Below are 15,605 nucleotides of genomic sequence, written 5' to 3'. Positions count from 1 at the left end.
CCCAAAATATGGGGTTGTGATTGACAACCTGGTTCAGTTCAGGTCAAAACCCCTTTGAGGACCCATGGCCTTGATCTCTTCAAATCCAAAGTAAAGCTGTGTAAGTAGTAAATAGAATATGTATTGTATAGCACTGACACTGTACCTCTCGGTTTGTTCTGGTGCCAACACTGCGTACTCTCTGCCTGGTCTTAGAAAACATGGCATTATAAAATTACCTCCCTCCATCTCAAACCATTTGATCTCCCCTAGAGAAGCTAATCTAGGCCCCAACCTGACACCAGATCTTCGCCTGTACGACCCAAATGTGTCCAAGCATTGCTAAATGCCTCCCGAAGCAAAGCGGATCCTTTGATGACACATGAATGTGATCCGTCAACATATGTTGTGCTAGGAGTGTCCTATGGTTGTCCAGCTATGCTGTGACATAAGGAGTTGAAAGCAGGTTAACAAGCGACTACCAATGAATGTCTTAGTATTGGATCACGACAGTGTTTATCTGACTTGACATGTGAACATGAGGTCTCTGAATACAGGATTGCAGAGTTCTGAAGACCGGCTTATTTTGTCAGAATGGTGAAATTCAAAGAAATCCATGAGCTTCTCAGAGCTGCATGATGTGTATATCAACTTACTATGTACCCCAGACCTAAACAGAGGCCGACAAGGTAAATGCTGAAAACTATGATATTGCTAATGTTGCAGAGTAGCATGTCTTATAACGTTTGACCACAGAAACAATCTACAACTCCAGGTGAGAAATGTACTTGATCACGCTGTTAAGATAAAGTGAAGCACCTCTTTATTTCTTTATGCTTACCAAGAAAATAAAGACACTAGTGTACAGGTTATTTTTCGAACTGTACATTCTCACTCTTTTTTTTGTACAAAAAAGCCAATATACAGAGTCAATTTACACAAGCAGTTGATCCAGAATGTCACTAGAGTCTTTCAGACAACACGATGTGAGAAAGGACATATATAAAAGAGAGTATTAAGGTTATTCCTGGTCTCTTGAGTTGGTCATTGGTAAACATGCAAGTCATACATTACAGAAAACCAACAATGTCACCATTGTTGAGAGCATAAACCATTTTACACTGTACGTTTATGATACATTCCAACCAATATTTAGTAAGTTCAAATGTATTTGTATTTCATTTAGTTCATTATCATCAAGGGCTGCCTTTACACAATGAAAATGGGATCTAGTTTTTTTGCAACACTGTTCATTTATGCTACCGAACCAAACAAACAAACAAAAAAATCAGGTTTGACACATCCTAGACACAGATAGTTCTGGATGAATGCCCTGTACATTTATTATGCCAGTACCTGATGAGGGTGGCAAGGTTTCTGCTTACGCTAAAATGTCGACCATTTAAGGTACTGAGTTTCAGATACATTATGCAGGTTAGTGTATGAAAGTACATAAATATGTAAAAATGTTCCTTGTAATTGAGTAAGAATGCTGTCTCTCAACAATTGAGCATACTGAGCTGTAGTTTTTTCCGAATGCTTAATCTTTCTGTGACAGATAGGGCTAACTCCTGCTGTTTGTTAGCTCTTGTGTATATTGGGTTAATTGATTTAAAGGCCAACAGGGGCCATGTTCTTACGCTAAAACTAATGATAGAACTCTCCTCTCCTGAACCTTTTAAGTGCCATTCGTTTAACACACAATTCCAATTCCATTTTCACTTCAGACCCTGCAGTTTTAACATTGTGATCAGAAAAATAAATGTGTAATGGTTTTGAAGATTAATTGTTGTCTTTTTTTACACATAAATACATAAAAGCTGATGGGGACCAGATATGGATTTTCTTTATCAACTCTCAAATATATACTCTGTATATATATATATATATATATATACAGAGTATATAAGTTAATATATTCACATACTGTTTTGTCAAGAAATCTTTTTAATATACTTTCAAGGATTAATTACATCACCAATATATAAATACCATTCAGTAAGAATGAGTTATAAAACAAAAAGGTCCTGTGAATATAAAAGAACATGGATGGACATGCAACACTGTTTCTTAATTTGGCTCTATACTCCTGATTCCTTGCATCTTTATCAAACAATCAGTATAAAGTTCATGTATAGATTATCAGCTGATAGTTTGGGCTATTTGTGTAGATTTCTTTTTTTTACCATTTTGAAATGACAACATTTTCTATACATGGTCTGCTTATTTTAGGGCACCAAAGAGGTATTTATTTGTACCAAAAGTATTATGACAACTGCCTTGACAGGTGTTTCTGTTCTGTTACTTCATATGTTCAGGTTTAAGCGAGCTGTCAATTTCTGGTCTTGATTTGAGGTTTTGTGTTTGCTTTTGGAGTCTGAAAGTGGTGTCTGTCAAGTTGAAGCCCGGAAAGGTGTTGATTGTTAATGACAGTCGACAGCTATAATATGGCTGAATAACCAGAAACCGAGCCAGAACCTACAGTATTGGAACACAAGAAGGAAAGGCCTGGCGAGCTCAGCAATGGCAAACAGCTTGTAGGCTAAGACCACTGCAGTCAACAACCGAAAAATGCTCACTATATGAAAAAACTAACGTCAGCCACAATCATTAGCAGAAGACTTCACCAGCAGCTATATAGAAAAATAGTATATTTTAGTGCTTAATTTGGACATTAAATACATCTCTCTAGAAACACTTGAAAAAAGGACATTATGACGATAAGGGGTCAATGTATAAAGTGTGGTCATTTCTAAATGTTGAAATTAACCAAAACACTCATAAAAGCTGATCATCTATACCAGGGCTCCTCAATCCTGCTACTGGAGACTTACCACCCTGTAGGTTTTCTTTCCAACCCCAATTTAAACCTTTTTCTAATAATGAGCTGGATGAAAAGCTAAGTCAGGTTAGCCACAGCTGGGATTGGAGAGCGAACCTACCGGGTAAGTCTCCAGGACCAGAATGGAGCAGCCCTGATTAATACTATGACATCCATAGTAACTGTAGGATAAAATCCTAACTTTTGGCATACAGAGCAAAAAAAAAAGCAACAATTATTTACTGTCCCAATAATTAAGGAGGGCACTGTTTTTTTCTGGTTGTTCCTCATATAAATATTGAAGTTGCAGCCCCATCTTGTACAGAAGGGAACAAAAAAATATTTGACAAAGACCTCCAGTCAAGAACACTCCAGATTGCACATTGTAAATGTCCACTATACAAACTCAATACAGAACAAGGTGTGTCTAATTACACCCCCAACCCCCCCAAATATACAAAATGTTATGTTAACGACACATTTCAGCCTTACTTTCGGCGGAAGTATTATCCAGAGGCATGGCCTGACATCCCAGCAACAGTTACAACAGGGACTTTTACTGTTATTCCATTTTACAACTCAACAAATACAGTGATTAGTTTTACATCCCTTGGGTACGAGAAATGGCCCTCCACATGAACAACAGACCGGCTTTTCATTTATGTACAACTGAGTCTCAATGGGACTCCCTATCCCTCACAGACTGCACAACTCGCTAGGTTTCATGCCTTACTGGTAGTCTTTAGTTGACTATTAATGTGCATAGAGGACACGCACATTAAAACGCAACATGACATCCCTCCAATAAATCGCGTCTCTCGGCCGGATGCCGTCACCTGAAATACTCACCGAGGGAATTCGGGAGGCATGGTCTGAGCTTTGTGTTCTAGGTATCCGTCAGAACAACAGAGAATCCACAATAGACAAACGTGAACGAGTTCCATGCAGGAGGAGGGCGGAGGCAGCTGGGTCCCCTCTCATCTGGTGTGTCCATCAGAACCGGGGCTATTTTCTAGACGAGGTGCGTCGTCGTGGCGCTTCTTAGACGGTACTCTCCATGACCCACTCTTGACTCTCGAAGGTCCCCTTGCTGCCTCCCGCGTCGCCCTCCTCGTCACATTGCAGCAGCATGCCGTTCACCGACAGGCTCCTCTTAGTCCAGATGCTGCTGATGCGCCGGGGGTGGCTGACCACCGGCGTGGTGGTCGTGGAGGCACTGGAGCACGGCACCCGCCCTGTCTGACGGTCAGCGTCCAGACGGTCCCCCATGTCAAACGACTGGCTCCTTTTCGGCGCGGAGTCCAGAGGCAGCATGAGCAGCCGGCTGAGCTTCGAGTCCGCGGTCCGGCCCAGCAGCGGCTCCCTGTCGTTTGGGAGCCCGTCCCCGCCCGCTGCTGGAGCGCCGGCGCTAGAGGATGGCTCCCCCAAGGCGCCCCTGCCCCTGCCCCTGCCCTGGGCCCCCCGGAGCTCTAGGGAGTTGAAGGCCCCGAGGAGGTGGTCCAGGTTGGCCCGGGGCTTGGAGGGGGCGGCCTGCCTCCACATGTTGGCCAGGGTGCTGTTGGGGCTGCGGGGGCCGCCCCCGGACATGGAGCCCCCCGACGAGGACGAGGACGAAGTCAGGCTGCTCTGAAGCGAGCCGCATTTGAACTCCACCACTTCGTCCTGGAGGGTCACTTTGGCCTTAGGCTTGGGCAGGGGCACGCCGTTCTGTCCCAGCCTGCCCCCGTTGGTCTGCGAGTGGGTGTCGCTGACGCTGGTCAGCTTGCCGCCCCCCGCCATGCCGTCCCCGTCGTTGTCGGTGACCTTGTAGCGCACCATCAGGATGACGATGAAGATGAGCAGCGTCGCCACGATGACGCCGCCCACCACCAGGATCATGGTGCCTCCGAGGAACTGGCTGTGGAGGGACTGGCACTGGGTGTAGTCGTCGCGGGTGAAGAAGTGAGCACAGCCCACCACGTTGGTGGCCGTCAGGGTGGTGGCAGTGTCGTCCCAGGCAGCCAGGACACACAGGTCATACTTGGTGCCCGACACCAAGTTGGTCACCAGGAAGGCTTGGCTGGAAGCCGGGATCATCCTATAGAAAATGGAGAGGAACATGCAGGGTCATTACAGAACCGAGTCAGCATAAACATACATTGGAACCCTGGGAAAGTCAACTGTAGATTTAATCCTGGTGAGATTTCATATCATCGATTTGAATATTATTTTCCCCCTGAAAACCCAGTATTTAAAATCAATACACAAAAGGTGGCTGTTCACACTTTTACGTTGCATTCATAATGTTGCTTCCACTAAGTATGCGAGGGCCTCCGTGTTCCTGTGTCCATTCCAGAGGAGTCGTCCACCGGTGTTCAGTATCTTTGTGGTAGCTTTTCTGGTCGAACTGACGGGGCAGCTGTAATTGCCTTGATCTCTTTAAGCCATCTTTCCTGTTGCAGCAAACAGACACTCAATCCCATAACTGAGCCATAGAGATGAGAAAGAACTAAAATACCAGAACACTGAGGAAGACTGGTGGGGAAAAAAGAGGGCAGGAGAGTCAAAGAGAAGATTGAAAGGCCTGTGTAACAGCGAAAGCCTCAGGCACGTGCTAGTCCCATCTCCCATATTCAGAAGATGGAGTCTCTGAGACAGGTAGCCTTACAAAATGGTAATGGATGATACCACCATACCTGTCCATGGGGGAGTCCCATATGGGCAACTGTAGCCTGTCTGAGAGCATAATGGGTAATGTACAAGGGAGTGGCTTGGAGGTGATATCATCCCATCATCAGTCATTCAGTCAAAGTATCCGGCCATGAACGCCCATGTAATATGCTGTCCATGAACGCCCCTGTGATATGCTGGCTGTGTTTTGGTCCTCAGGGGGTGTATTACACAGTGATAATTGGCTGCTTGGCATGGTCATGCGAGGGAGAACATTCCACAGCTTAGTGACCATTTTGCTGGGTGCTGTTTCTCTCACGCCTGTGACGGATTGATTTTGAAAGTTGGCGATGACTGGCGCATTCAGCTGAATTCAAAAACATTGGGACAAAGTGGAATTTAAAAAATAAAATAAAACGGCCAGCCTGTGCTTATCACAGCGAGATATATTTTTTTGTGAAAACAAATTGGGTGGCTAAGGCAATTTTGGAAAGGGCTTTGTGTCGTTTCCAGTGACGGCATGAGGCCATAATATTAATCAAAAAGAGAGAAGGAGTCTTTAAACATTTTTTTTCTGGGAAAGAAAGGGTACGGAAGCCTTAGCCACTTTCTTTCCCCGAAAGAGTTTTCAAGCTATTGTCAGTAACACTTTCAACATGCTTTCTCATTGGCATGAAAAAGACCAAGGGAAAACAAACAAACAAATCATTCCTTCAGGTTATGGCCCTTCTCCCATTCAACAATCATTAAAGTATTTCATGGCTCATTTTCCCCCCAAGAAGGACTGTAGAAGACTCGGGTTTCAAAACCATAACTCATTCTTCTGATTGATTTCTTAAGGCAGCATCTCTCTGGACAAACACAGACAAGGTCATGCCAAATGAGTCTCTTGCTTCATTGATTCAACTTAAATGTCAGGGTGTGGGGCAACTTGGTTATCCTTACATAAGCAAAAATCCCTAATAGTTTCTGCACTCCCTTCTCGCTCCTTGCTAAGGCCTTACTTGGGAGAGCTGCTGTATTGTTTGGTACTGTGGCAAAACCAGGAAGATTAAATGAGGCATGACTCCCATCCGTGTCTGTACATACCCTTGAGTGTATTTCCTGCAATAAAACATCATACTATGCTAACTATAATTGGATGAATGCATTATAGAAAATCAGCAAACAAAGTTTGAGTAGGCAACCGCATGATTACCTTAGGCTCAAGGTTTGTGTTGGTGTGTTGTTTTGAGTTGTTTTGGACTTGTTACCTGCAATGACTAATAAATATGCATACAATGAATTGAGAATTCCACCATATAGGCTGTTTAAATGTCACAGAATCATCCTATTAGCCCATCAATATGCAAAACATTCATGGTAAATATTCTTAAGTCCAAAGTTTATGATCTTTAGAAAGTTATTCATCTCAGCTGTTAAACATTACATTAAAATGCAGATCCCATCTCCCTTAAATAGAATCTCTAAACCTTATGGTCAGACAATTGAAAGACCATATTCTCAAGTATGTCAGTACCTAAGGTCTGTTTAACATTGAAGATGTTAATGTTATACAGATAATAAGATAGTGTCAAAGCAAGACTAATGGTCAAGTCCCACTTTTTGTGTAAAGGTTAATGGTTAACACCGTAACAGGAGCCGAGACTATCATGTTGACATCGATGTCCAGAACTGTATAGCATATGGCACCACTCTTGACAGAGTGCTAATCAAAGTAGCGTGTTTCTCTGTGTGGTGTGAAAAGCGCCACCACTCTCGATGACTCCAGCTAATAGACAATAATAGTAGCCCTAGAAGCTTGGGATCACTTCTAAAGGACATCACAGAGCCGAGGAGAAGTATAGGCCTTAAATCATGTGGCATGCGACAATCAGACCATTATATGGTAAAGGATTGCTCTTATTGCCATTCCACTGAAATATTACTGAAGGTCCCCGTCTGACAAATAACTTACATTACAATGTCCACGCATAGCACCTTCCGTGGCTCCTATCGCTGCTTCTACAATCAAGATGGATAAAGATATTGCACTCAGCATATTCGTGATCAAACATCCTCTGGGTATTTAATCTAGGCCTAGTCTATCATGCCCAAACCATATGGTAAATCAATATACTGTTTAATTTGTCTGCTCTGCGTCCTTCATCACTTGGCAATTGATGTTTGGCAGGTAAAAGGGGGAAAAAACATTGTTGTTTATTCAGTGTCAGATATTTCTGTTGAACAGGTAGGAGTCATTTTCTGGGCAGTCGTGACAACAAGCATGATAACAAGCTTTACTCTTGATGTTATTACACTGACTGATACCTTCCAGTTCCACATAAAAAAGGAATGTTCTAAAAAGTTGTAATAACGCTATTGGCAATGGTGATTTAAAAAACAATGACTGAGAGCTTATACATGCATGCATGCATGCATACATACATACATACATACATACATACATACACTAAGTAACCAAAAGGTGACATCTCCAGAGGCCACGGCTGAAATGATCTGTCTTCCTCCAGGCTTTAACATAGTAATTGAAAATGATTTAAATGACATACATTAATTGGATTTCCTTTCTGGTTGGTTTCAGAGTAGCTTGGAGATGTGCTACACTGCCACCAGTAATACCCTTCCAGCCTCATCGAATATCTGATGTACTGGTTTGACTGAACATACACTCATTGAGAATAGGGATGAAAAAAAATCATGCTTTATGGCCTACTAAGCATAATTGAGCCGAGCTCAGTGCGGCACTTAGGTACCAAGATGTCAGGTGACAAAAAAGGCACTGGAAATTGGAGTGGGTTGTTTTGGTCTCTTACAATTCAACAGACAGACAAAAGCAATGGATGATGGATGGATCAATTAGGACCAACAACACCATTGTAGGCTATATTATTATGGAAAATGGGCTATGAAAGGCTGCTCGTTCTGTTTATGTGGCACTGTTGTTGATACAGTGTTGGTGATGCAGCGTATTTTGTCTACTGTAAACACCATTGTTTACCATTTGGCACCATCCATCTATCTTTTGTGGAAGCTGAGAAACAAATTCTCCTCAGGCTAAAAAAACAACAACAAGTGGACCGGTGTTAAAATAACACTTGTATTGAGCTTCTCCTCCATACATCTCAACTGACTGTTTAGCTATCTCAGAAGACTGAGTGGTTCCTTCCTATTTGAAAATGAAATTACAAATGACAAACAGCCCCCGTCTTTGTTACCTGTAAATGAGGACTTCGTCATCGGAACAGTTATACTGGAGCTGATACATCTTCACCTTGGGTGCTGCCTTGCTGACACTCCACTTAACCAAGGCTGAAATGGCTGTCACCTCAGACACAGTGACCACTTTCTCCGGCGGCGACTTGGGTAGGCCCTTGCTGGTCCTGGTGGTGCCTGTGATGTCGGAGAGGCGGGACTTGGGCTGCGAGGCCTGACCGGTGCCGTTGCTGAGGTGGGGCAGCTGGATGATGGACAGCTCCACGGAGGCAGTGGACTCCCCAGCCACGTTGGCGGCGATGCAGGTGAAGACGCCGTAGTCCTTGGAGGTGGTGATGACAATCTCCAGGGTGCCATTGTGGTAGACGACGGTTCGGGACGAGTTGGCGAGGAGGCTGTCATCAGGGGCCATCCAGTGGATGGTGGGGGTGGGGTCTCCGATGGCTTCGCATCTCAGGCTGGCCGTCTGGCCTTCCAGAACCAGCATCCTGTGGGTGTGTTGAGTGATGAGAGGTGGCACGCACACAAATTCGTCCTCGTTCACGTACCAGAAATAGCGGCCCTTCAGGCTCGAAGGGGAGGCGCAGGTCTCCAGGTCGTCATCCCTCTCCAGGCGCCGCAGCCACAGCACCTCACAGTTACAGTGCAGGGGGTTCCCCCCGATGCTGAGGGACAGCTGAGGGGCGTAGGGTGTGGTCATCACCACTGAATCCTGGGCGCGGGCGAAGATGGGGTCCGGAGGTAGCTTCTGCAGCCGGTTGGACGTGAAGTCAAGGCGAGACAGCCTTTCAAGGTCAGTAAAGGTCCCCTCAGGGATGAAGTCCAGCAGGTTATGGTCGAGACTCAACTGGTGGAGAGATACCATTTGCTTGATTGAATCCCAGGGCAGGCTCCTCAGGTTGTTGTAGGACAAATCCAGATCCTCCAGGGAAGAGGCCAGGTCTTCGAAGGTCCGGTCCGAGATGCGTCCAAGCTGGTTGTTGTTAAGGATGAGGTGTTGCAGGTTCACCAGACCCCGGAGATCATCGGGACCCAGCTCCATGAGGCGGTTGTTGTCCATATGTAAGGAACGCAGAGTCTCCAGGTCGCCGAACGAGAAGGGTTGGATGTAGCTGATGGTGTTGCGGCTGAGTGTCAGGTCCACCAGGTCAGTCATGTTGGCGAAGTCCTGCTGGGTGATGCGGAGGATGTAGTTTCCACCTAGCCGGAGCTCCACAGTTCGCCGGTCGATGTCCAGAGGGACAAAGAGCAGGCCTTTGGAGGGGCACAAGGTCCCAAGGGACTCAGATAGGTTCTGACAGACACAGTACTTGGGGCAGGCATGGGCCATCATCACTGCGGTTCCCAGGACCAGCAGGCAGCAGAGGATGTGGTCCATGGTAGGGTCACACAATGGAATCTAGAGCGAGAGAGAGAAAAGGAAAAAGACATGATTAGTTATTGCCTAGTGTGTGCGCCAGTCTACTTCACCATTCACTATTACTGTGAGAGACATTCAGGAACTCATGTTGCAGTACACTTTCCATGGAGATTTCTGGCTGGAGCAGCAGTGTGGTTTGGGGGCCTGTTGTTGATAGCCTCTCCAGGCCATTTTGATGGGTATTGATTGGACTGCACTTTGATCTAACTTAACAGCTGTCATCAAGTCCACATGGATCAGAAGTAGGTTTGATCTGTTGTTTGTGGCTGGATGCGAGTGTGTAGGTGGACGTGTGTGTGTGTTTGCATCACAGTGTTAAAAAAATCTCTTTCTTTCCACCCCAGTCCCAAAACTGGATGTACTGTTGCCTCTGGCACAGTTCAAAATGTTAATTTGAGGACCTCTGCCCAGGGGTATAATTTGTTTTTGGAGTGTGTTCCTAATGTTTTACATTTGTACTCTATTTGATTTTGTAAATTGTGTGCATGCAGAGCTCCGGTGTTGAAGAGACAATGGCAGAAATAATGTTAAAATGCACTACCATCCCCCTCATGAGGGGTAGTGGCAGACAAGGCCAAGAAAGAAAGCTTTGGGTTGGAGGGAATTAGCCAAGCTTATAAGCTAAACAAGTGTGATCTCTTGACCTGCAGGAGTTTTTGACTTGGGAATCTCTTGTTGGTATGCCCTTTTGGAGTTTAGTAGGTCAAAAATGTTGCCATCAACCACTCAGTTGCACTGTCAAATTGCACAGACACATCAATACCCAGCACAGTCCGCACACATACTTCCAGTCTGGTTACGGTCCTTAATAGCAAGAACAGTATAACAGCTTCTAACACATGGAAAATTGGTCTAAAACACTTTAGTGCATTCATGAAATAACCATTAATCATGAAAAAGGTTGCCCTTTAATGGTTCCTGTCATTCATGGGCACTCTGAGGACACTAGCGCTCCCTGTCAGTGAAGTCATGTGACATGGGTCAATGCTTCACTCAGGTGGAGAAATAACTATAATGATGTTTTCTAAGTCAATGATCCTAAGTCGACTTCTACTCAGAGACCCCCAGTCTTTCCATGTATTTGAAATTTCCCAGAGGTAGTACACCTGATATAACTTGTCGATTAACCATCAAGTCTTTGGTAAGGCTGCACTTTGGTAAGGCTGCATTTGGATAAAATACTGAAATTGTGTTTTTTTTTGTGGGGGGGGCAAATATTCCAATTACGGTGAATTAAGATTTTCTAACACTTGGGGTTGAACAGCATTTATAACATCACTTCTAAAATTAAATAATAGTAACTATGGCCCACACAATGTAGTACGCAATTTCATAAAAAACGAGTTCAAGTTAAGTGCTTTGAATTCACTTATTAATGCAAAGACATTTTCTACGTTTGTGCAGTTGCCAGTAGTTTAGCAAGCTTTCTCAACCTATGCAATATTTTCTCCCAGATGAAAAATGTCGGACTTTGAGGCTGAAACTCTTTAATAACCATGCTGTTGTGTATGTGGGACAAGATCTCGGTATCACTCACTAGCTTGAAATAGACCATGCTAACATTGAAAAAAGTATTTGAACAACATAATGTGAATAGCACAGAAACATAAAGACCAAGTCTCACAAAAGAGATGCAAAATAAATATTACATCGCTCCACATTCCAGGTGGCCTTTATTGCGCAGTCTGCGGCTTCCACTTCTGTGTGTTCTTGCATACAATTAAGAGATAAAACACTTCCAAAACCTATAACACCAACTTGTTTTCTATGAATAACAATGAGCTGTGCCATCACCACCATAGTGGCGGCCATACCTCAATTCTGATGGAGAAAAACATGATGGACCGATGACGCATGCCTTTCGGCTCCTTCTTTGGGACCAAAAACTGCATACAGTACGCTTGTGATAAAAATGTGCATATCTATATCACAATTTCAATCATAATTCCATTAATCGTGCAGCGCTTGGCTAGTGAAGCAGGTGTGATAGTTTAGCACAAAGTGGTGAAATGTCTGGTGGTCCCCAAAGAGAGGTTTGAGAACCACTAGTCTATGTGATCAGGGATTAATAAATAATAACTTAAGCCCAAAGCATAAGACAGCGGGCATCTGGAGAAACCATACAGAAATGACTTAAGACCAGCTGGTACCGCTATATAATAGTAATATTCAATGACGCATCCCATGTCCTACTTCAGCATTAATATCCTTGGTCTTTTGAATGGGATTCAAGATTAAAGTCCAGTGGGCTAGACTTTCACAGGGGATAGATGAGGGGTAGAGGGGCGACCGGACAAAAATGAAATGAGCACTCCTCGAAGATTAAATGACGTCCTGAAGCCCCTGATCAGACAGCTATGTAGGTAGTCTCATGGAACACAAACAGTCCTCCGCTGCCTCATCCTTCTTCCAGTAGGTCCATGACAAGCTTCATTAATCTTCCCATCTGTTTGATAATGTCAGTCACATGTACGCACATTATCAAACGTGCACAACCCCTATGTGGCCTGATACAGTCACCACACATCTATCAACATCCACATTGTCTTCCATTCACACCTTAATGGACGTAAACTGTTTAACAATGCACATGACTGTGCTCTGTCTCTACCCTTCTGTCATTCTACCCGCCCCTCCACCCCCCCCTCCGCCTCCGCCTCTCACGGTCCCATACTGTATACTATTGCGGTTTTCCGTATAAAGGATTTCCATATAAAGTGGTGCATTTTTGCATCAATTGACTTGACCCTAATTTGTGTATTTATATATATATATATACACATTGACTTGAGGCGGAATTCAAAGACCTCAGGCAACACAAAGCGAATCTGGTGCATTTGTACTGCAGAAAATGGAGGTGGCTAATCTCCAAAGCTGTAAGGAAGGATAAGAGAGGAGGCTTTTGACCGTAAAGGAAACTGTGGATAGACATGGCACAAGATAACACTGCCGTCCATGGAAGTCACAGGGCATTGAAAATAATAATAGGATCATTCCATCACAGGATAACAAGGTCCCAATGTTACGGAGTCCGTGGACCCTGGAGGAAGGGCTGAAATCACTTGGTCAAAGTCAAGATTCAAGGACAAATCCTACATGGATCATAGGCAGGGTGGATTGATTGGAGGTCGGGGGGAGTTTGGAAAAGCACGGAGATCTCTCGCCAAGACAAGCGGGCGCCCCGCTCAAACATGGTGTGTTTCTTATTTGAACGGCACATGGCGACAGTACTCAGGAGAGGTCCTCACAGAACCCTGACAGAAGTGGAAACTGTGCAAGCTCACCCAAAACAGGTAGCAGAAAAATTCACAGAGGTTAATCACAGAGGATGTCTCCCTACAATATGGGTTCATCAGCTGCCCGACGGATGGAGAGGAACATAAGGTGCCTGGATAACATATCATTTGCAATATCGCAGCAGTATTGAGTCCAAGAAATGATAACACCTTTGTTATAACTCTGGGTGGTGTCAATCGTGTGACACATACATATTCAGAGTTTTTTGGTCACATGCGTAGGATAAAGGATGTGTACAGTACAGTGAAATATGTTGTTGGGCTATATTTTGATATCTATAGTCAGTGTTCTAGCTAGTCTTAAAAAAGAAACATGATTCATGTTTCCACTGATCATCTTCCTGGGGTCTTGTGTTGTTTTAAAGACACGCAGCAAAAGGTGTGACTTTTAGCCAGACAATAATCAGCTTCCAAAGCATTTTCCATGTTTCTGGTCCGTTACATTTTCTTAGAGGCATTTGCTGCTTGGATCTAGTTAGATGAAGATACTGAATTGGTCGGGTTCCTGCTGTCTGTATATATATCAAATATCTGTCACAGATCCAATACAAACACCTCAATCCGGATGTTGGGTCTTAGTCTGGAGAAGCTGTGGAAGCTGGATCAGGCTGATACTTTTATTTAATCTTGAAGACATGGGGAGACTTGGTCGCTATTAGCATTCTTCTGCTAGCGAGCTAGCAAACAGACTCTAAGTAGCTTTGAGACGAAAATCTCCTATCCACTTCCCAAAGGGAGGGCTGCAGAGTCTTAGTGTGTAAAGACTTTGCTTCTGAGTATGCACTTTAGGAAGTGAATTACCGAGTTGGTGGAGATGGTAAATGTTTTAAGGGAGAATGTCAGTGATTTGGAGAGAAAAGGACTAAATGACAGGGTGGGTGGATGGGTTTTCAGGGGGTCTTAGTGGAGCGCCAGTGGGTCACACAGACTATCAAATGGAGCATATTAGCACAGACAGACAGACAGACCGACTGACACTCAGTCATGCCCTTTAAGGTTTATTAATGCTACTTTTTCTATTGCAGTTCCATTTTAATTCGTCCCGCGTTACTGAATGTATTTTTCAGGCAACACTGATCTCCTTTATCAAAAGTGACAGATAGAGTTTTTGTAAAAAAGCTAGCCTGGGCTAAAGATCTGCTTATACAGCTAACTAAAATAAAATAAAACACACTCACTTTCAGCTCTCTCTCTCGTTTTAATAACCACAGAGCTCTTTCAGATTTCTTCTCTCTACCCCTGCAAGCCACCTCTGACTCCGGAAAGGAATCTCCCATTGAAAATTGATTTTAATTATGGCTGTTGGAAGCAGAGGTGAGAGAATGACATAGCTGCTCATGTTAATTTACTTCATCAGCTATTGCTACATTCAGCTACTCAAAAGCCTCTTTGGTGTGACATGGCACAATGCAGCAGTGAGCGCTTTTTTTAGAGATACTCATTTGTCCTTTTGTGAAGATATGAGGGGATGACTTCTACCTTCGCCAAAATTAGGACTCAAGATTAAGATGTGAACAACTGACAGCTCCATTGTTGAGACCAGCATTTGAAGCCTTGTTTGGTTCCATAGACAAAGTTCCTGGCATGCCTGCTGTTCAGTAATAGCCCGGCACCATAGATCACATTGCCACACATCAGCGGGCTTCATGGCCAAATCCTCTCACAGCACAATACTGAGGGTGATAATAACAGGCTGCAGGGAGGGAGAGAGGGCCTCTCAAATGCCAGCTCAGTCATGCAGAGGGCAATATACATTGGAGTATATTGCCAGACCAGTTTAATGGGCATAAACACATAGACACATACACACACCTTTTGCCCCCCCGCCACCAACCCCCAAAGTACTGAGAACTAGACATTCATCAATATGGACACCTCTCTACAGCTAGACTCCCCAGTGGGCAATTGTCCCAGGTAATAGGATGAGACTGAGCTCTGAGTATCAAAAATCACCAGGCCGCCCAACCCCCCATCCCCCAACACCCCCCCCCCCCCCACCACCACCACCACCACCCCCCCACTTCTCTCGCTGTCCCCAGTGGATGGTCGGTCGGCTGCAGTCTGTCTGTCTGGAAGCTCAGCCAGCCCAGTAAACCACCCTCACCTCTAGCCCTCTCTAATGAATGACTAACACAATTAAGGGCATTAAACACTGGTTAAGATATACTGTCTGACAAAAACACGTTCTAAATGTCTCTTGGAGGGTTGCTTGTTTTGTTCCCAG

At 44.4% G+C, this 15,605-nt stretch overlaps 1 protein-coding gene across 2 annotated transcripts in view; it reads right to left on the bottom strand.

Annotated features, from left to right (window-relative positions):
* Positions 1-782: 782 nt before the first annotated feature.
* Positions 783-15,605, bottom strand: part of lrfn2b (leucine rich repeat and fibronectin type III domain containing 2b) — a 106,386-nt gene continuing 91,563 nt past the window's right edge. For both annotated transcript variants that reach the window (XM_010882291.3, XM_020056037.2), the window contains 2 exons: positions 8,668-10,064; positions 783-4,877 (listed from right to left, as the gene is read on the bottom strand). In XM_010882291.3, coding sequence (XP_010880593.2) covers positions 3,842-4,877; positions 8,668-10,043 — 2,412 coding nt within the window. In that variant the 5' untranslated portion in view covers positions 10,044-10,064 and the 3' untranslated portion in view covers positions 783-3,841. The remainder of the gene's footprint in view (positions 4,878-8,667; positions 10,065-15,605) is intronic.

This window comes from Esox lucius, chromosome 18 (genome assembly GCF_011004845.1).
Source record: "Esox lucius isolate fEsoLuc1 chromosome 18, fEsoLuc1.pri, whole genome shotgun sequence".
In the NCBI taxonomy this organism is placed as follows: domain Eukaryota; kingdom Metazoa; phylum Chordata; class Actinopteri; order Esociformes; family Esocidae; genus Esox; species Esox lucius.
Note: the sequence above shows the minus strand (reverse complement) of the source record. Positions and strands in the feature narration are given on the sequence as shown.